Below are 21,839 nucleotides of genomic sequence, written 5' to 3' on the forward strand. Positions count from 1 at the left end.
CGAATTAGTATTGTGAAAATCGAGCGGAAGACAGAACTCCCATTGTTTTAACTATAATTCCGAGTTGTATGATGACTTTTCGTCTTGATGGCAACAAGACGAGAGAAAGTTTAAAGTGTGTTGAACGATGGGTTTTTGTGAAGGTTACTGGGGTCGCTTGATGATATTTAACTCGTTTTGTGTAGGGGGGAGGGACAAAGGGTTCGGTTGAGAGTTCGTGAAGCAAACATGACAACTTAAACAGCAGAAGGTTACAACAGAAACAGAGTAACAACGACTATAGCAGCATCAGTACAACAGCCTTCCAGATGTGGGACATTGACACTAGCTGACACTGAGGATCACCGACCATGTTACTGCCTCTCACCCCGACTCATGGTGGTGTGTTACTGCCTCTCACTACGAGTCATGGTGGTGTGTTACTGCCTCACACTACGACTCATGGTGGTGTGTACACACCCCGACTCATGGTGGTGTGTTACTGCCTCACACTACGACTCATGGTGGTGTGTTACTGCCTCACACTACGACTCATGGTGGTGTGTTACTGCCTCTCACCCCGACTCACGGTGGTGTGTTGCTGCTTCACACCCCGACTCATGGTGGTGTGTTACTGCCTCACACTACGACTCATGGTGGTGTGTTGCTGCTTCACACCCCGACTCATGGTGGTGTGTTGCTGCTTCACACCCCGACTCATGGTGGTGTGTTATGATAACACTGGGGTGAAAGGCACCTCGGATGACCATGTTTAGTGGTAACCTTCTCTCGGGGAGCTGAGCCGTCTGAAGCAAATTCGGCCTTGCCTGTCTGTCATCGCACCCTTAACATGGCATCTTATCCAAGCGGTTTTTAACTCGTCTGTTCTAGAAGATCACACAGACCTATCGACATCTCTAACACTGGTGTAGTCTTCGCCTTCGTTATTATTAGGATTTATTTATTTATTTATTTCTATTTTGATATAAGCCCAGAAACCTTTGTTTGTTAGGTAAGCGTTTACGTCTGTTGATGATGTCTAGTTTATGATGGTGTCAGTTCGATCTACTGCCCCTCAATCTGCCCTTCAATTAATGGCTTGCGAACATAGATGATCCTTCATTATGGCAGAGTTAGGGCTGTGCGTTGTGTTGTATGTTATGGAGATGTGACTCATTTATGGTGACATTTGAATATTTAATTTTGTTGGGGGGTACACCGGTTCATATGATTCGGAACAATACGAGTTGCTACAGAGTAAACAAATACCTGTGGTTGAGGAGCGAGTGAGACTTTAAAAGCAAATTATTACAAGTTATAACCATTAGGTTTTATGTAGAAAGTAATAGAAGGTGTGAGGAATGAAATAACCTAAGGGTGACCATGAAGTGTTTACAGTCACACACCAAAGCGGGGTGGCAGGTAAGGGAGGAGGTTGCGGGGTTGAGCGGCCCAGTAGGGTGTGAGTCACCCGGCAGGGCGAGGCAAGACGCACTCACCGACCCACCCAGCATCCACTACCCTGCCCCTTGCCACCCTCCCCCATCCTTCACTCACTGTTAACAGCATATGTACAGCGTATGCTTGTGTGCAGTACCACACCTTGGCTGCCCGATACATGTCGTCAAACTTGTCCGTAACAACATCACCAGTGAGGAAGGAACGTCATCCCAGGAAATGGTTTGCTCCACATAACAGCTAAACACGTGATTATTAAGAGCGTTTTATGATGCCCTAACAGGTCGTCAGACTTAAGGGGTCCACTTTCACTTTTATGATGAGCAAAAATAGTTTCTTTCTTCAGTAACAATTTAAACATAATTTTTCTGTGGAATATCTGTCTTCTCTGAATGATATAATTTAGTCCTCCAAGAATACCGCTTACGTGAAAATAGTTTGTGTGTTTAACTTGTCACCGCAACGTTGTATCAAACAAGCTTGTGGTGTATTTTACTGGATGTGAAGAATTTGGATTTACAAGCTTATTGGTGAGTAATGAGAGTGTGGTAGTAAGGGTGAGTGAGGCGGTAAGGGGGAGGAAGGTGGAAAGGGTGAGTGAGGTGGTAAGTGCGGTAAGGCGGTAGGGTGAGTGGTAGTGCTGGGGGGGTTTGAGGAAGAAGGTACAGGCTGGTCATAAGTTACACAGCTGAAGGCGGAGGGTGATGAAGGGCGTTAGTTATAAACACTTTACATACACTTACCTGTAAGTGCACCGGCTCGTCGATACAAAAAACGACTTGCACCTAAAACTACACAACCTTGATTGGCTCAACGTGTCCAGCGAAGAACAAAATATTTACGCCATAAAGTTTCTCACCATCCCAATGACCGATAAATATTATGTTTTTTATCCTTAAAATAGGAAAGTTCTCATTCCAACACAGTGATTCGCGTCCCAGCTGAAAACTACACAGGATATGACGATTCCTGAAGTATTTGATAATCATGCTGATGTATCCTTTGATGTCCTTAATCTGTACAACTGGTGCCAGAAGACAAGAGGATGTAGAGAGCAGCAGCATCAAGTTTCATATTTTTTCTCGAATCTTTGCTCATTTTTGCCTTATTAGCAGCATTATCAGTAGTGTACATCAACTCTATTAAAATCAAGTCAGTCTTTAAGATATATATGATTACAAAACATTTAAAGTAACTAAAAGGTTCATTACTGGAGGTCACTTTATTGTTTTATTTGGGTAACGTCCAAAGGGTTAATAAACTATCTCCACTAAAGCTGTGATATTTTCTTCCGATTATTATCAGTTTGAATCACTTTATTTAAATCGTTGAGGCTTGTTAGTGTAGATTGACCTAGAACGTGAGTGTGAAGATGTGCGAGTGTTTAGCGGGTAAGTGAAAGTAAGAATCTCACAGGGGTAATAGCATCCCTAGCTTGCCTCTCCTGCACACACTAACATCACCAGACATCACGTGAACAGTCCTCCTCAGAATACCACAATACCCCGTTTCTACCGAGGGTTGGGGCCACGTAGGCTTACTAGTTGTCTTTGTGGTGGTGGATTAGAAAGTATACAATGTGGCTTAGCCCCTGGCTGGCCGAGATAAAGAAAGGTTCTACTCGATTGTCCATAGCCGGTGACTCACCCACTCTCACAACCTGCCAACTTCTACCTTGTCTCTCTACTTTCTCTGTATGTAAAACTTTTCTAATTTTTATAAGTTCTGATTAAATATTTTGAGGCATAAAATAGCTGTTTTTGTCAATACATGTTATCAAAAGTGATCGATTAGTTTGATGTGTTTTCGTAATGGTATAATCACATTAACTTTTAATTAAGTGCAGACTTGGGTATATTTACGTGTAAGCAATATCGTACGAACCAAATATAGACTGTCGTATTGCCAGAAGTGTTTGGTATACAGTTGCAAAGGAACATGTGTGCTGCGCTAACATCAGCAACAGATGCACCACAACATTCCTAACCCCACCTTTCTTACCCCGCCTTCCCCGCTCCCTATAACACCGCCTCCCTCCCTGGTGTCTTCCTCTCATGACCTCAGATGCTCCTGCTGGACGGACTTCAAGCTCAAGTGTATCTGAGGATCAACATTGTAGCTTTATTATGAACCATATAAACAGAATTGAGTGGTGGCAGTGACGACGACCTGGCGGTGGAGTCGATGCTTGTGTTGCCAGAACCTCTTCTTCACGGAGCTGTGTTTTACGGTATAGGAACGAAGGGTGTAATATGACGCAGAGGATATGATTCACCACATCAGAACGCGAACGTCTTGATTGGCCTAACACTTGGGGATTCGCATGTTAGAAGTGAGTGGTCGTGGCAGTGAGGAAATCATTGTATTTTTTATTTTTTATTATTATTTTTTTTTTGCAAATAAGTGGTGCCCAGCCCTCACGTGGTGCTGCACCTCACCTCTCACCTTCAGGGCCCTGACCATACATAGGGCTCTCGATATACCCCGGGTCCTCACCACACCTGGGACCCCTCACCACACCCACTGTACCTCACCACACCCAGGGTCCCTCAACATACACCGGGTCCTCCTCATACCCAGGCCCCTCACCACACCCAGAGCCCTTACCACGCCCCAGGGCCCTTACCACGCCTAGGGCCCTCAATACACCCAAGGCCCTCAACACTTCTTAGTCCTTTACCACGTTCGTTGAGATTAAGTGACCTTCTTGATGGAGGAAGTAAACACAGCGCCTAATTAGGATGGAGAGGGAGATGAGGTAACACAGTGGCTCAGGGCAGCGTGTGTGTGTGTGTGTGTGTGTGTGTGTGTGTGTGTGTGTGTGTGTGTGTCCCGCAATACACCACTCTGAGCGACACGCCAGGTATGGACGTACGAGTTTCCTTACACGAGGTACAAGATACAACGCCCTTACCTGAGAAGAACTTTATAAGTCTCCCTGCCTCGTTAAAGCAACTCTTCATAACTGTATTGAACGGTCGCTTTCGTCTAGTGATAAACGTGTATATAAGCATCAGGTCTTACCGGGCTATGTCCCACTGGAAGGTTGAGGCTTAACTTGATATGGACCGTCTGAGGAGATGGGGGGTGGGGGGTATTAACTCTATTTGGGCCTAGGTCTTTAGGGGGGACCTCACGATGAACACAGCCCTCGGTAATAATTTAGATGGCTAACCTAACCTTACCTTACCTAACCTTCATTCCGCCAACTTTACGGATACTAAAGAAATAAGCTTTGGTACAGATCGTTATTCGCACAGATGACTGATAGTTACACCTACAGAGAGAGAGAGAGAGAGAGACGTAATCACCGTGACTGCTCAAGGTCAGGCCGTGGAATCTAGCGTCAGTTTCTCTTGTTATTTGTATATCATCCGTGGCCCTTGTGACCCTCGCTCATGTTTACCCGAGCGTTGGTGGAGTGTGGGAAGAGTGTTGGTGAGGCGTTGGTGGGGTGTAGGAAGAGTGTTGGTGGGGTGTACAGGTAGAAGTGTTGGTGGGGTGTAGTGTAGGAGTGGCCAGAGCATGGAGCCACTGATAGTGTGACTCGAGAGATGAGTTTCCTACGGCGTGAGAGAGGGGGAGGATTAAAGAGGGGTGTTTCTGATGGAGGTGGGGAGGGGGGATATGGGATGAGCAGTAGTGGCTGGACGGGTGGTGAGTCATACCTGACCCTGGTCATCGTCGTCAGTTCTCAACCATCCGTAACACTGTTGCCCCCACCTCACCCCCCACCCCCCACCCCGCAACCAATGATCATCCCATAATACTCTACTACAGTTCTCACACATAGTTACTGACACACTTCACCACTGCTGTGCTCCCAGTCCTGGAGATGAAGAAGATTGGATGCTGTTGATGGCAATTCTCTTGGTATTGACTCCTCTGATTGTAGAATTTTAGTTCTCTCACACACACACGCACACACACACACACACACACACACACACACACACACACACACACACAGCTTTCTCCTCATAACTGGAGACTCATTCCTCTTAACGCCTGACACCGCTTACTCGTGCCAGTGACCGTACGTATTAATCGTGTTTTGGCGGAAGTCTCTAACGGCTTTTTTCTGGTTTAGTGATTACAGGTCGTCTTGTTGAGAGATGTTAGTGCCGCCGACATCATGTACTTACTGCTGCTGTATATAGATGTCCTCTGGCTTACTGCTTGTAATTCTTCCACTAATGCCTGGCTTAGTATGTTACCAAGGCTTCTTAATCCATCTGTCCTCCCGCTGACAGGTTTAATATGTTGCTATCGGTATCACTCGGATGAATTACACCTGACACTGGCACTTAGATTGTTGAGACCTTGACACTCGCCAGCAGCACCAGTTGTGAGTGTGCCTTAAGAGTCCTCCCTCACCTCCCTTCACCAGGTGTGACAACCCCCCAGAGCTTGCCAAACAATGCCTTGTTAGGCACACCACGACGGAGTTTTGTAGCCGTGGGTGGTGGTGTGTGGGTGTCCTGCAGTATATTGCTGGTAGTGTAGGCTGGACACCTCCCCATTCCCCCCAGCGTGTATGTAAATTTGAGGGAATGGAACAGGTGGTGCTCAGGCGGGTGTCCCTGGCGACAGGCACTTCTTCATCCTATCACTCTCACCCACCCACAGCCTCACCCACCCACAGCCGTCTTCATTGGTGAAGTGCAACACTTAAGAGTGTCACCTGTCAATTAACGTACAATGTCTTACTAAAACCTTAACTTGCAATTTGTGTGTGTGCGCGCGCGCACATGTGTTTAAGAGAGATAAAAAGAGAAGGGGGGGGTGTGCAGGAATATTCTCTCCCTATCACGTCATTGGTGGAACTAGTGCTTGAAAAGGAGGGGACTCAACTGGAGTGTGTGTTCTCCCATTGAGGGTTACTAACAGGCTTTATTCCGCCTTTCATTGCTGGAAACCATTGGACCATATAATTGTCTCACAGCTTACTACCACTTTCAGTTTTTGTGTGTATGTAAGAGCTACAGGGACGGTGTCGTTGTTTCATTACCAGGGAGGAAGTATGTGGAGGTGCAGGTAACCTAGACAAGTTGGTGGTAGTCCAAGACGCACCATCCTGGGCAGTGAGGTGAGGGGCGTGGCGTGTTGACTGTTATGACTGCCACACTAGGACGATGTTACGTCATCACGGATTGGTCGCGCACACACACCATGTTATTCCATTAGCCACGACTGCTTCAATGTTTGTCTGTTTGTTTGTTTGTTTGTGTATATATGTATGTCTGTTTTATGTGCAGATGTGAGTGTGTACGTTAGCATGACTACTTTTTTTATCTGCACTATGCTTGGGTGTGGATGTAGTAGATTTGTGGACGTGGACGTGTGTGTGTAGCGGTAGTTGGAGGTGCGACCGGTGAGACGAGAGGTGTGTATGGGTGTAGGTGGGGCCAGGTGAGGCGGTAAACACAGCGGGGTGGGGGGTGAGGTGACTGAACACGAGGAGTGGAGACGACCTGAGGGTTGACACTGATAAGATAACAACCCATTCCCCACCCATCCCTCCCCACCCTCCCCACCCATCCCTCCCCACCCCACCCACCCCTCCCACCCTACCCTCCCCATCCCATGAAACTTGTATGGCCGCCGGACGTAATATGCATTGACTCACCTGTGATCACCTGTGGAAGTTACTAATGATTATTGTACTACATGAAGGATATTGTTTATTTTAGAGGTTGTTTCTGACTTAAGAGTGCAAGAGACCTAAAGCTAGAGAACAAGAGAGAGAAGAAGACCTCGAGGATATCACTTGAGTGTGTGTAGAGGTGGAGAGGGCAGTGTTATGCAATCGGGGTGTTGAGAGGGAGAGAAAGAGAGTGGGGGTGGGGGGCAGGATGATCAAGGAGAGGGGAGAAGACGATGAGATGAGAGTTGAGTGGTAGGACTGTAGAGGAAGAGGGAGTGAGAGGGATGTGTGTGTGAGAGGGAGGAGGGAGAGGTGAACATAGCAGAGGAACAGGAAATCATTTGCCATCAAGAGACATGAGATGGAATTTTCACCCCGTTGAGAAATTAGTTTGTAGCATCGGTGTCAGAAGATCTCTCTAAACAGCTGATTAACCACTCACACTAACCTCATGCAACAACTGATTGGCCACAACAAGCCCGTCTAACAGCCAATTGGATACACGGGAATAGGTTCCTGAGCGATTTCATACCTGCAGAAGGGGAAGATGCGGTTGTAGGTTATGTTGGGTGGTAAGGTTGTGTGGGGAGAGAGTTGACTGAAATGCAAGCAAACCGGCAGTCAACAAACGCAAACAAATAAACAGATAAATCGGCAGGAAAATAATAAGCAAACTAAAACAACCCGGCAGGATGTACAGATAAACTAATCGGTAAAAAAGGTAAAGAAGTCAACAGGAAATAAACAAAATATCAGACAAGCAAAACAATATATTAAGGGCAGACAGTAAACAGTATTCCAGACTGGAAGTAAACAGTGTTACAGGCAGACAATCAATTACAAGGGAATGCGATAACAATCAAGAAGCTAGACAGGTTTATAGCAAAGAAACAAGACAACCATAAATAAAAATAGGCAACCATACCCAGGCAGACAGTCTAACAGGAAATAACTAAGGCAGGCATGCTGGCTGGTACAGGGGGAGGCTGACAGCAGAGAAAATGGGGTAGAAAACAAATGTAAGTAGAGAGGTAAAAAAACAAAACAATAAAAAACGGGAGGACACGTAAAAATAAACAGGCAAGCAAAAAGACAGGAAATGAGCAGACAGACAGACAGAGTAGAGACAACAGGTAGACAGGAAAAATTCGGCAGGTAAATAGATAACAAACATACAGCGAAGTGAGGTAGAGAGGGAACAAGCAGGCAGGTAGGTAGGTAGGTAGGGAGGGAACAAGCAGGTAGGTAGGTAGGTAGGTAGGGAGGGAAAGAGTGGTGGTGGTGCAGCTCCTGCCACCGTCATACAGGGTGAGTCATCGCCTCTTACCACACGTTACTTGCCACGCTAACAACGCCCTCTCCCGCCGCTCTCACTCTTTGTCACTCTTCTCTCCTGACAGTTATAAGGGTGAAAAGCAAGGACACATGTGTATATTGTGCGGTGGGGTTGTAGTGGTTGTGTATAAAGGTGTTGGAAGTAACGGGAGAGAGTGGATTGGTTGTGGAGACGCCGGCAGCTCCCACCGTAGCCCCAGGCCGGATGTCTCGACCAGATGACCCGCTCACGGCAGCCACACACACACACACATGTACACCTTCGCCTTTTATCTCCTCCACACGATAGAGACAGAGTACCATATGTCCTGGTGTTGTAATCCGCCATAGATTGTGCAGAGATGTGTTATTTACAGGATGTATGAAGGCTGTGGGTAGTCGAGATGTTTGGCACTAATGAACCAAGCCGAAAGATTAGGAAAACGACTTAAAGAGTTGGAGGTGTGTCGAGGCGGCGGGCGGGGAGAGAAAGCACAGGCGGTGGGGGTTGGCTGCAAGCAACCGGGGGTGGTATCCAAGGGGGAGCTGTGCATTCGTGGCTTGCACCCTGCAAGTGAAGACGCCGGCGCTCCTCCTCTCTCCAGCCTCCCCAACGTGCGTTTCTGTTTTGTGTGTCGTTGGTGGCGTGTTGTGAGTCTCGTCGTGGGTGCTGCTTAAGCTCTGCCACAGCTCCTGAAGGTGATTCTGGCAGTTGTCGTCCCCGCCACACTCGTCTTGGACAGTTACATGATAGTGGAGATTTGGAAGCTGGTAGTGTTGTACTTGTGTATTAAGTCATCAAAACTACAGCCTGGAATTCACTCTTTGTTGTGTACTGTACATTGTTCTGTTTTCAGTCGTGTCGAATTTACAGTGTTAGAGACTGTGATGGGGGAGGAAGACGTGATGGAGAGTGCTACGTACTGTATGGCTCAAGTAGAATGACAGTTGTGGTGCTGGTGTGATGTACCGGTAGGTTGAGGTGGAGACTGGCGTTGTGTGTGTGTTGTAGATAGTGAAGTGTGTGTGTGTGTGTGTGTACTCTACAGCATCCACACATACACACTGTCTACAGTGAAGCAAATATGTTGTTTGTGTGTGTGTGGATGTTGTAGACATTGAAGCAAGAATGTTGTGTGTGTGTGGATGTTGTAGACAGTGAAGCAGGAATATTGTGTGGTGATGTTAGTGCAGGTGGTTGTGGGAGTGTGAGGAAGGGGGGCGCCGGCCGGCCTGCCTGTTGCGCCACACCCCATGCACCCTCCGCCCCAACACCACTCACCGCTAAATATACTCCTCCCTTGTCAACAGACGCTCTGAAGGAGATACGCTGATCATAGTTACTGACCAATGCGTGTGAAGAGAATTGTAGTTTGGGTTCTGTTCAAGCGAGGAAACATTGAAGTTTATCCAGGATTTAATACGAAACTGTGTCGCCTGACGTGTCCTTGACTTGGCTCGGATCTTTAATAACAAGTTGCTTCGAGGAAAGGGGGGGGGGGCTACCACTTGATGTGTCTCACAGTCATGTAAGTCAGGATTCTATGAGGCTTGGTGAGGGTGGAGGAGGCGTCTACTCACATGCTGTAGAGTAAGATCAGTGATGTCTGGTGGAGGAGGAGGGGTATGTGTCAGGTGGTGGAGGTATGAAGTTGGTGGAGGGGTATGTGTCAGGTGGAGGAGGAGTGGTATGTCAGGTATGGTTGGTGGAGGGGTATGGGTCAGGTGGAGGAGTGGTATGTGTCAGGTGGTGGTGGAGGGGTATGTGTCAGGTGGTGGAGGGGTATGCGTCAGTTGGTGGAGGGGTATGTGTCAAGTGGTGGAGGGGTATGTGTCAGGTGGTGGAGGGGTGACTGTAAGAGGAGGTTGTAGAGGAGAGGGGTGTGTGTGTGTGCGTGTGCGTGCAGGAGGGAGGGGGAAGGGAAAGTGGAGTGGGTATGTCAACAGGCGTTAATGTCATTCCCCTCACCCCCGTTACACATTGACTCCCTCCCCAGCTGATGCACCACTACGGCTTTACTCTCACTCCTAGACTTAAGAAGGAAGCAGATGATAAACAGACGGGAGTGACCAAGACATGGCCATTAATTAAGCTGCGGTCTAGTCAGGAAATTATCTCAGTGAGTCAGCTAGGTCACTCACACAGTCGTCTAGTCAGCCAGGGTTGGTATTTACGAAACTGTCTTGACTAGACTAAGTAGGTTTGCTAAGGTTATGGTACAGTAATCTGGGTTGAGGCAGGTCATCAGGGTTACCCAACAACACAAGTTCATTTCCGGTTTTCTGTAGATTATAGTGACAGTTACTGTGTGTCTGTCTGTGTGGTGGAGAGTGGGTGGGTGGTAGTAGGTGTAGTTATGAACAACGGTAAGGGGAGCCTGGAGGTAGTGGTCATCTGGCCAGGTTGGTGTTGGCCATGATAGCTCCAGGTGGTCCAGGCACTCGGTGGTGGACACAGGAGATGCTCACTATCTACTACACCACCGCTCTCAACTTTACTAGGACTGTGATACATTATACCTGACCTGACCTGACCTGACCTATGTGTTATTGGCGCACATGGTTGATACTGTGGTCCGCCTCACCAGCAGTAGTGAGGTAAGTGGACGGTCATATAAAGTCCAATTCAGCCGGCAGTAGTGTGAAGTAGGGACTGGGGGAGAGAGTTTTAAAAGAAATTCCATGTTGAAGAAAAAAAAATAATGGTTGTGGGGGAGAGAGGGAGGTGTAGAGTGAGAGTATGGAAGGGGGAGAGTGAGGGAGAGTACACATGAGTGACTGGACAAAGTTGTACATAATTACATGGTGTACGTTTTTGAGTGCGTCTTGTGGGGCTTCTTGTTGTTCTGTCTGTCTGTCTGTCTGTCTGAGGAGCACAACACTGTCACGTGGCTGATAACAACTTAGTTATTTAAGGGTTATGATAAGAACGACTTACTTATTTAAGGGTTATGATAAGAACACAACTTTCCGATACAAACAAGTGAAACAAGTTAGTGAATGTTGTCATTAGTTTCCTTTGACATTTTATTTTGAATCGACGTTATTGGTTGTTTTAAAAGTTTCTTCTACGCCATCCTTAATATAATAATGGTGGTCTCTTGTTCGATGATGGCCGACCAATAGGGCTACCTTGGTGTGAATTTGCTAAAGGCGTAGAAGCTGTCGCCAACACAACAACCACACCCTGAGTTAATGAGTGGTGTGTCGCAAAAGGAATGATCCGAGAAGACCATTTACCCTGGAACACGACCCATAATCGATTTATAGTGTACAGCTTGGTATTGCTTATGGAAAGACAGGCCAAAAAAATATTTATGTACGTATAATTATGACGTATTTTTAGGTCATAGGTGTAATCAGTTAATCACTTTGAATAGTAATTACTTTATATAATGAATGTGTATAAAGTTTGCCTTACTCCTGTTCTTATGTAACGAAAGGTTTATTTAAATTTATAGTACAGATACTCAAACTTTTTCTCTCTCTCGGCCTTAGTACTCTCGACTACATATGGTTGAGTAGCTGTACCCAACCTTAAGTATATCAATACAGTCAGAACCATCTGTAATTACCAAGAAACTGACATTTTTAGCTGTTAAATTGCGTCGTAAATTTTTATTGCTTTTAATGTATATAATGTGAGGTTACCGTCGTTTTACTAACCTCGTTCATTGACACTAATAAGTTTTAAGTAATGTTCATTAATTTAATTATCTCAGGGTGTCCGCACACCGCTGGCCTGCCTCGTGAATACCACTTGGCTTGACAGATTACCATGTATGTGTCTGGTGATGCCCGTCTACCTCTGACACCATCTTTATCACACTGATCGGAAGTGTGTGTGTGTGTGTGTGTGTGTGTGTGTGTGTAAAACAGTGTCTTCAAGGCTTCCTCTCTCTGGCTAGTGGGGTGGGTTGGTAGGGTGCAGAGAACTTAGGGATGCAAACCAGCAATCTAGGATTCAATACAAAGGGCAACTAAAAAAAATTGGGTGTGATAAAATGAAGCCATTAGTGCCTAAGTGGAAATACTGGTCGATATATGTTAGTTTATATAAGGCCTTGAGAGGTTCGTTGACAAATGCAAAGTACACTAACTATCTGTCTCATCATACTTACCATAACAAATGAGACGCAGGCACTAGATATTATAATAACAGGTTAATTGGAAGTAAATCTGAATATACACCCAAGGCCTTTAGCTGTCTACGGTGATAGCTGGCCAAGACGTCGCTGTCCCGTGATGATCATTCCAATAATTGTATGAATCATGGAGGAAACTGATATTTTTATTCATTTAATCATAAGCACATGATTCCCGAGCATTAACTCCGTTTCTTTAAAACCACTGGGGCAATATGCGATTAGGTCTGACTAGAGAGTATTTAATGTTAAACTTCCTCGTTGAGAAGCACCGGGTGGCGCACGTGTGCCAGTGCAGGTAAGCCTTTTACCTTACCCCCCCACATCTTGGCACTATCGTATTGCAGGAAGAATTTACAATATACATTTCATATTTATATTGGAAATTATTTAAAATTTTATATAGAAGATACTTCAGAGGTATAATGTCAGATGTGTACTGTACAGTGTGTATGGTTTGGGCAATATGGTGTTGTGGTTCTTGATTTTTTCCCCCTTGGTCCCCGAGTTAGAAACATATGTTAACACCTGTTACTACTCTTGCATAGACATCCAGGTAATTTTTGGCCTGCTTGGGTGCGGTAATCTGTAGAAAAATAATAAACGAAACTGTAGCTACTTCGGTTGTACCTTGACATTTGTAGTAGGTGATTGACTGTTAGAGGAGGGGCGGGGCAGTGTGCAGAGAGGCTGCTACGCTTATCATTTGTATCTGTGATGTGAGGTGGTGAGCGGTGTGTTCTGGAGGCGACAGGCAGTGGCACGTGTTTTCCTGAGGTGGCTGTCATCGCTAGCTCTGCCAAACTTCCCCTCAAGCTGAAGCTCCACACTGACATTACCGCATGCCTCACGGTGACTCCTCTGCGTGCCTCTTGCTGCCTCAACTATCCTTCCACGTTAATCTCTCTCTTTCTCTCTCATCATAGAACTAGACAAGCCAGGTCATCCGGAAGGCTTACCTATTGTATTTGCAGACTTAAGCCCCAGAATTAACCTAAGATACACCTGTGTGAGGGGGCGCCGAGGCGGTGGTGGTGGTGAAGGTGGTTTCAATCATTGTGGTGGACTGGCTGACGTTCTATCTCCTCCTGTCCTCTCTCTCACTCCTCACCTTTACTCCCCTTACATTTCCTCCTTATTGACTCTGGGGAAAAAAACGAAAGAAAAACCGAAGGAAGATTATTGAAAACAAGATTTTTATAGCTACCACAACTCTTATTTTGAGACTGTTGGTTAATGAGGTGGTTGTTGGTTGGTTGGTTGGTGGTGGTAGTCATGTTCCTGCGTGCAGGTAGAGGCGGGTAATACTTGTCGCTCTTCCCAAAATATATGGTGGAGTTAGGTGAGCTTTTTTTTTCCCCCATGGCATTGTTAGTCTCTGGTCTGCTTGCCCTTAACGCACTTTTCTGTGGTATTTTTGTCTGTTTATTTTAAGGTTTAACTTTTATGTATAGAGCAGAGCATTAGCCAAAATACTGTTCATGAAGAAATGGTTAGCGTAATATTAATGTTAAAGGGTTGCTAAAAAATAGACATTGATTTTGTTTTGATATCAGGCTATTGATTTTGTATTTATTTATTTACTTATTTGTTTATTTTTTCTGTGTGTGTGTGTGTGTGTGCGTGTGTGTGTGTGTGTGTGTGCGTGTGTGTGTGTGTGTGTGTGTGTGTGTGTGTGTGGTAGTCATGTAACTATGTGTTGTGTTGTGAGTCGGTTTAATGACGGCTATTCGTTGTATTTACAGGTGACACTGATGGTGTAGGTCGGTGTCTGGTAGAAGCAGCACGCAGCACCGGCTCTGAGGACAACATCACTGCTGTTGTGGTCTTCCTGCGACCCGTAGCCACACTCATGGAGGAGGAGGCACAGCGCATCGCCCAAGGCCAGGTCAGTGCCACCTCAGGTTGATTCCGTATCACTGAATCAGGTCAAAGAAGCCAAGTTCCAGGACGAGGTTGGGATCAAGTCATATCGTAGTGTTAGGTCATTTCAGGTCACAATGCCAGACGGGTGAAACCTTGTCTCTGTCCGTTTGTGTGACGCATAGTCTTGTCTGATGCTTATTTTGTGACCCTTATTGGCTAGGTGCATGACCTGACCTGACCTAAGGTAGATATGTGCGAGTATGACCTTGTATTGGGAAGGTGTGTGGAGTATGACCTTAAACTGGGTAGTTATGCTGTATATAAGTATCAACTAACACTAGGTACTGTAGTAGTATGTTTCTGTGATCTTGTATATTTACTTACACAAGGTCGGTATAAGACCTTTAATATGGGTAGTTATTGGACCGTCTTCTGGGTAATTGATTGACCTTATTGCGGGTGGGTACGTGACCTTTGGATGGGTACGTGACCTTACCCTGGGTATGGGTATTAGCCATATACTTCTCTCTATAAGTTGCCTGAGTTGCCTCGGTTGCATATTACATTGCTGTACCCGTAATTTTGTAATAGGTGCATCAGTCTTCCGTAATAGATCATTGTGCTTTGTGTAGCGAGTGTACCATTATACCTCGCCTTACACTGTTCCTACCTCACCGTCCCCCTTTCCCTGCTACCCCCTTATACTCCCTCACATTCTGTCACCTCACAGCCCTCACACCTCACAACCTTCTCACGTCACCTCACAGTCCCCCACCTCACAGCCCCCACCTCCACAGCCCCCCACCACCTCACAGCCCCTCACCTCACAGCCCCTCACCTCACAGCCCCTCACCTCACAGCCCCTCACCTCACAGTATCCTGGTCTAAACCCTCGGCGTGTAACTGGGCTGTGTTCCAGGGTGTTACTTCTGACGTGAGGTGCGGGCACAATTCCGGGCTCCCGATATGACTCATGATCCACCAAACTTTGGCTATTCGCGGCGTGCATTCCTGCGTAGTGACTGCAGCTTGGTTGAGCAGGTACACTCGTTGGTACACTTGTGCAGCTTGTGTCTTAAAACACTCCCTCTGGATGGCACATAAATACCTGCATCCCCCCCGCCCCATGTTGTGAAGTCTTCAGTGTGTGCCCCCCCCACCTCCTGTGCTCCCCCCCAAATTATTACTGTTATGTAGTCCCGTAGCATCTTGGTTCTTCTCCACTTCTCACGTATTTGACTATAGTGTAGTCTAGAAAAATTGCAAAATTTTCCTCCCTCTATTGGTATATTTTTTATATATTTAAGATCCATCACATATCGATTGTTTTGGATATTCAGTTAGTTACCCCATAAAAAAAAGTAATTTATCTCAGTCATCATCCCCAGAATACTTGTAGGCCTATAACTCACGGCTCTCTTGTTGCCTTGTCCAGTTGTCACGTTAAAAGAAGTTTCCTTGTGCCTAGTGACATAGCTGTCTGTGTCTAACTGTGTTCTTGTGTTGAGGATAACTTCTGCACCGATACATGTGTTATGATGAGGCTTCACTTGACTATGTATCATAACTAAACTTACTGCTGCACGTCACCAGATTCGAGTTTATGTGAAAGGCCAGAGATTAAAACTTCGCATGAATTTGTACCAGCGCTATAGTGTGTACTCAGTGGCGAATGTCATGATGTGAAGTTAACTCTAAACAAACAAGACAGACAAAAATGTACAATGTATGGCGAGTGTAGTAATTATTTCTCCTAATATGGTAAACAGAGTTAGTATTAATATAGCTGCCTTACGACCTGGGGGGAGCTGCGTGTGGACTCTTGGTAGTGGTGATGTGGTTCAAGATGTGAGAACCTCTGAAATAAAACCAGCTTTAGTGGTCATATACCAGTCGTCTAGCCTTATGTCTGTCTCTGGTGATGTCTACCGGTGTGTCTCTAGTGTTACTGTAGGACAGACAGGTTTAGTACGATCATGTCTTTGGGGGGGGGGGGATAAGTCAGTAAGACCTTGTTGACACCACCACTGTCTGTCTTCCTCCTGCAGGTGCCGGAACCTGTACCGGCTGCTGTCTTGTGCAAGGACTCCACACCGTCCTCCATCAACGCCATTTTCTCCCCGCCCTCCAACCAGTTTGACACCATCTCGCCCACCATCCCCACATACAACCCCTTCGAGGGCGAGAGTCCTGCTGGAGGATCTTACATCTACCAGGAGAAAATGGAAACGGAAGAGGCAACCACTCCCTTCTGCTTCAACCCCACGGTAAGCCTTAGATGTGTGTTCACCAGGTGTGTGGATGTTCATGCTGACGTCTATACCAGGTGTGTGGATGTTCATACTGACGTCTATACCAGGTGTGTTAATATTCATACTGATGCCGAACTTAAAATAATAGAATGTAAATGTCATGCATCACATAATTATAACAAGTAAGTTTATAAATATAACAGGTTAACTATACCTTTGTTGTATAATATATGTAAGTAGTTGATGGGTGTCGAAGTCAGTGCAAGTATGATTCAAGTGCATGCAAAGCCTCATGAGTGCGTACAAGAGAGGCACTACTATAATGCTAGGTAAAGGTTGTGAATGGCACCAATTGACGGTCAGTTTTTAATACAGTATGACGGTAGGTTGTAGTACAGTGACGATAACTTGTGGTACAGTGACGGTAACTTGCGGTACAGTGACGGTAACTTGTGGCAGCCCCACAGAATGATGATGATGTTCCGCCTCGACGATGGCTGGATCTTGTTATTGCAGTGTTTTGTAATGATGCTCTTCCGTCACGTCCGCTCCTAAATGCGTTATTACCCCAATATGCAATGAGGCGGATTTTCTGACACCAAAGTTTTCAGAAAATATGATGGTGTGTAGTGTAGGAGGGACGCAGGAGTGTAGTGTTACTCAGTACGTGAAGAGAGACTGTCAGTTAGTTGATGGCGGCTACATTGGTCTTGGCCAGATTGATATATTATGATTTTTCTCTGTACCGTTATAGTTAAGGAGGCAATGCGGATAGTGAAATAGAAGCCTAATACCGCACGTACCACACTTACCTATTAAAACCCTATAAGCTTTAATGTACAGTACGTCAATATTTAGCCTGTCATGATTTTTGGCTGGTTTTACCGCGGCTATAATTTTATTTTTCCCGCCCGAGTAGTCGAGGGTTGGCGTTGAGGTCGGTGCCATCTATCGTTAACATTTACCGAAAATTCTGCATTAAAGTTTTATAATGGCTCTGAGTTTTGATTTATATTCATTAAATTATGCTGGGATATTAAATTTTACTGTAAATTATGAAGTTTTCAGTTATAATGATATAGCTATTGGGGTAAAAAAAAGTGCACATAGGAATACTTGATCCAGTGTTATTTACCACTAATGTACGGGGGCCCCTCTGAGGGTATTAGAGAAGATATACTGTATTGGTTTGGTTCTTGATGTTCAGCGAATATCTTAAACATATCAGATTGGATAGGGATATAAGTAATAACCATTCATTTATAATTTGTACAGTATAATTAATACTTGGTCCCCTACACAGACTAGATTGAATTTTCTGATCTATACAGTGAGGGATTTTTGTGTAATTGATGTAGTACTTGGTAACCTCAGCGCCTGTATTGATGTGAGTTATAACCATTGATTGGTCTAACTCTCCTGGTAGTGTGAACAGTCAACAGTCTCCTTAGTAACTAGGTCTGTTGCGTGACCAGAACTTTAGACCTGAGAACATCCAACCTGGGCCACCCGACGATAGCTGATAGCAATAAATACCCGTGTTTGTGTCTTAATAGTTTAACCCCATAACACCGCCATCTTAGAGACCCTATTGTTTTTGGTGTGATAATATGCAAATTAATTACATGATTTGCATATTTTTTCCTGTTCACGTTGAATAGATATTTACAGTATTGTCAGGAAAAATAAAAAAAAAACATCGATTAACTTATTTTGGTCGACCTTGTAGGGCTGCAGCGCGATTGGTGTCAAGATATGCAAATTAGCCACATAATTTGCATGTTTTTCCACTGGTAAAAATTCTTGTTAGCGTGAAAACTGAACCACGGATCGTTAAAGGATTTTTGTTTTTGTTTTGTAGTCATGTTCACTTAACCCCAGCGATGATATTGGTTTCAAAATACGCAAAGCAGGAGAGATATCCACACAGTAAAATACACACACCACAAGATATCCAAACAACAAAATACCCACACCACAAGACATCCAGACAACTAGATACCCACACCACAAGACATCCAGACAACCAAATACCCACACCACACGATATCCACACAACAAAATACCCACACCACAAGATACCCACACAACAAAATATCCACACACACACACACACACACAGTATCCGTCCAGTACAATGGTTTTAAAGGCTGTGTTGTTGTGAAGGCAGAATATTCTTGGCGTGTCCGTCCGTGCGTGCGCCCGTCCGTTCGTTCGTTCTTTCGTTAACATCAGTGGTTTCCGATCATTATCTCCCCAACCGATGCGTGTCCGGTTTGTCATCGTATTTGAATTGTAGACTCATCCTCCCAGACGTGATGAGCAATTAGGTCGCGGTTCAGAGATTTTTACTCCCAAAGTATATTACTATTTCATACATTATACACTTAGGAATAGCGGAGGCACTTCACCATACATACTCTTCTGATTTTTTGCGATAACTGTACACACTAACCCCGAGACACCCTTAAAATATAAATCAGGGTTATAATGCGGTTGTAGGTATTGTAGTTTATTGATCTCCGCTTGTCAGTTATGAGTTGTAGGTTATTATTGATCTCCGCTTTTGTGTTGGTGAAATAAATGAAGTTGTTGTTGTTTATCTTGCAGCACGACGAGCCAATGGAAGGTACCGAGGCCCCAGAGATGGCTACTCACGATTCTGACTCTGATGAAACTGCTGGTGTTGGAGCTCAGGCTTTCAACCCCCACGACGCCCCTACACCCACCGCCGAAGAGGGTGAGTACAGGAGTATTCTTATTTTTCTCAACTTCGCTCTTGTCTGCTGCGTGTTTGAGGATCTTTAGTTTTTACCTGTGTGTCCTGGCGGAGTTCGTAGATCACCAGACTGAGTTTTGATGGGGTGATGGTGATTGTTGGAGGTAAGTATTTTGTGTGGTGAAGGTTCAGGGGCAGGTAAACTCTGTGATGGCGTCAAAGCAATTTTTTTTTTTTATTTTACTCTGATGTCATATAAGCTACGGTAACGTCAAAGGTAGATGATGACGTTCACTGTGTAATAATTGCCCCCGTGATAATATGTCTCATGGGAAGTGAAATTATAGCAAGAACATTATGATACAAGTTTTAATTCCGGTGGTGAACGGTCGAGGTGAGTCTTAGGTGTGTGTGTGTGGGATAAGGGAGACAGTGGTTTATGACCTTCCATTTAAACTTCACTACCTTCAGTTATCCCCCCTCCCCCCCCTCCTTCCTCCATAAGGTCCAGTGAGTGTACAGGAGGAAACCACAGTACTGTAGCGGGAGAAAAAACAAATCCTCGATATTCGTTAAGAGTCTCACTGGCCAACGTCCGACTCAAGTTTATTTCGAATCTGGGTCATAGTGGAGGTAGACAGCACAGTACTTTTTTTTTTAGCATCAATTTGTGTCTGGGTGATGTGGGTGGGAAGGTGAAGCGAGGGTTTGTCGTCAGCTGGGGTTGCTACAGGAGAAGCCATTGGTATAGCAAAAAAGGTTGACAGGGGTTACATCCCACACACTCGAGGTGCGTACTTTTGAAGTCTTTTAAGTCCACATCCGGTAATTTAGATGTAAGTACATATAGGAATGCTTAGGATAGGTAACCATTCTGCAGGGTTATGTTTACCTGGCAGTATAACGTTATGAAGGTCTCCCAGAAATAAACACTAGTGTGATTCCTCGTCGTCAGGTGTTTTACTTCAGGAGAATAATACTAACGAAGACTTAGAGTTGTGGGGAAGAACTACTAATGTAAATAACAGGGATTTTGATGCTGAATTACGGCTTCGAAATATCTTGTTACTGGGGAGATATAGACAACATTGTTTATTTGCTGTAGTGCATGGCTGTGTTGAGTACGTGGTGATGTAGTTGCTTCTGCTGACCTCTACGTAGTTTTATTTGCTAATGGCTTAATACGTCATGATTGATATGATTAACTACGTGTTTATACCGTGATTACCCTTATTGAATGGTCTAAATCACTACTAGCGTATGGTATAGTGTTGCTGGCAATTTCCTCCATTCTTATGTTCTTAACGAGAGGACAAGCACCAGTAGACAGTTGGCTTCTCCGTCCCTCTCCCCTGCCTCTCTCCCCAGTACCTTCCCCTGCCCCTCTCCCCCAGTACCTTCCCCTGCCTCTCTCCCCAGTACCTTCCCCTGCCCCTCTCCCCCAGTACCTTCCCCTGCCTCTCTCCCCAGTACCTTCCCCGCCCCCTCCCCAGTACCTTCCCTGCCCCTCTCCCCAGTACCTGCCTCTCCCCAGTACCTTCCCCTGCCCTCTCTCCCAGTACCTCCCCCGCCTCACATGGTTGAGTTACAAGGTCAGCTATGGTCTCTTACTGGATTACAGCCCTCCGCCCCCCTTCCTCCCCTCCCTTCCTCCCTCCCCCTCCCCCGATATTTGTACCCCGTGACATTGTATTGGTGGTATGTTTTTCTCCCCTTCCCTTACACACTGTATTTCATTGAAGTGATAACCGAGGTAACATTATGAGATGTTCTTATTACCACCATGCTATTGTACTATTGCAGATGATACTAATTGTTACATAATACTTCCTTGAGATAAATGTATAGGATATATCAGGTGCCTAAAAGAGAGCTCAGGTTCTCGACTGGCTCAGCCATGTTAATATTGTTATTATTAGCCACTCTGTATCTGTGTTTTTCTGGCTAAATAAATTGTTTCAATTCAATTCAATTACGCTTAGGAAAATTTGATTAATGATATGTATGTGTGTGTGTGTGTGTGTGTGTGGAGAGAGAGGGGAGGGGATGGGATGGACGACGTGAGGGAGTGAGTGACCAAGAGGCGGCAGGAGGGAGGGAGGGAGCGAGTGACCAAGAGGCGGCAGGAGGGAGGGAGGGAGCGAGTGACCAAGAGGCGGCAGGAGGGAGGGAGCTAGTGACAGGTGGGGTCCGTGTGTTGATCTTACAAGGTTATTTTTTTTTTTTTAGACTTGATTCTTACCTGTGGAAGACTTAGTAGATCCTGCCTTATTACTCCTACTACCTGTCCACCACGTCATTGAGTCTTATGTTTATAGATGGACTGTATTTGTTAACCTTTGAAATTATCTATGAAACGGTGTCATGAAGAACTAGGTGTTTGGGGAAATGCGTGTCGTATGTTGACTCTGTGTTATAGCGGCTCTCACTTTGTTCTATACTCGTCACTGGCAGTTAAT

General features: G+C 45.4%; 1 protein-coding gene across 4 annotated transcripts in view; it reads left to right on the plus strand.

The window, feature by feature from the left end:
• The window catches only part of LOC121871466 (flocculation protein FLO11-like), a 222,094-nt gene that overhangs the window by 156,027 nt on the left and 44,228 nt on the right, over window positions 1–21,839 (plus strand). For 3 of the 4 annotated variants that reach the window (XM_042373806.1, XM_042373807.1, XM_042373808.1), the window contains 3 exons: window positions 14,289–14,431; window positions 16,458–16,676; window positions 19,272–19,401. In XM_042373806.1, the coding sequence (XP_042229740.1) occupies window positions 14,289–14,431; window positions 16,458–16,676; window positions 19,272–19,401 (492 nt within the window). Of the gene's footprint in view, window positions 1–8,937; window positions 9,014–14,288; window positions 14,432–16,457; window positions 16,677–19,271; window positions 19,402–21,839 lie in introns of those variants that run through there. The other variant, XM_042373809.1, reaches the window with a different exon arrangement.

This window comes from Homarus americanus, unplaced genomic scaffold, assembly GCF_018991925.1.
Source record: "Homarus americanus isolate GMGI-L3 unplaced genomic scaffold, GMGI_Hamer_2.0 scaffold45698, whole genome shotgun sequence".
In the NCBI taxonomy this organism is placed as follows: domain Eukaryota; kingdom Metazoa; phylum Arthropoda; class Malacostraca; order Decapoda; family Nephropidae; genus Homarus; species Homarus americanus.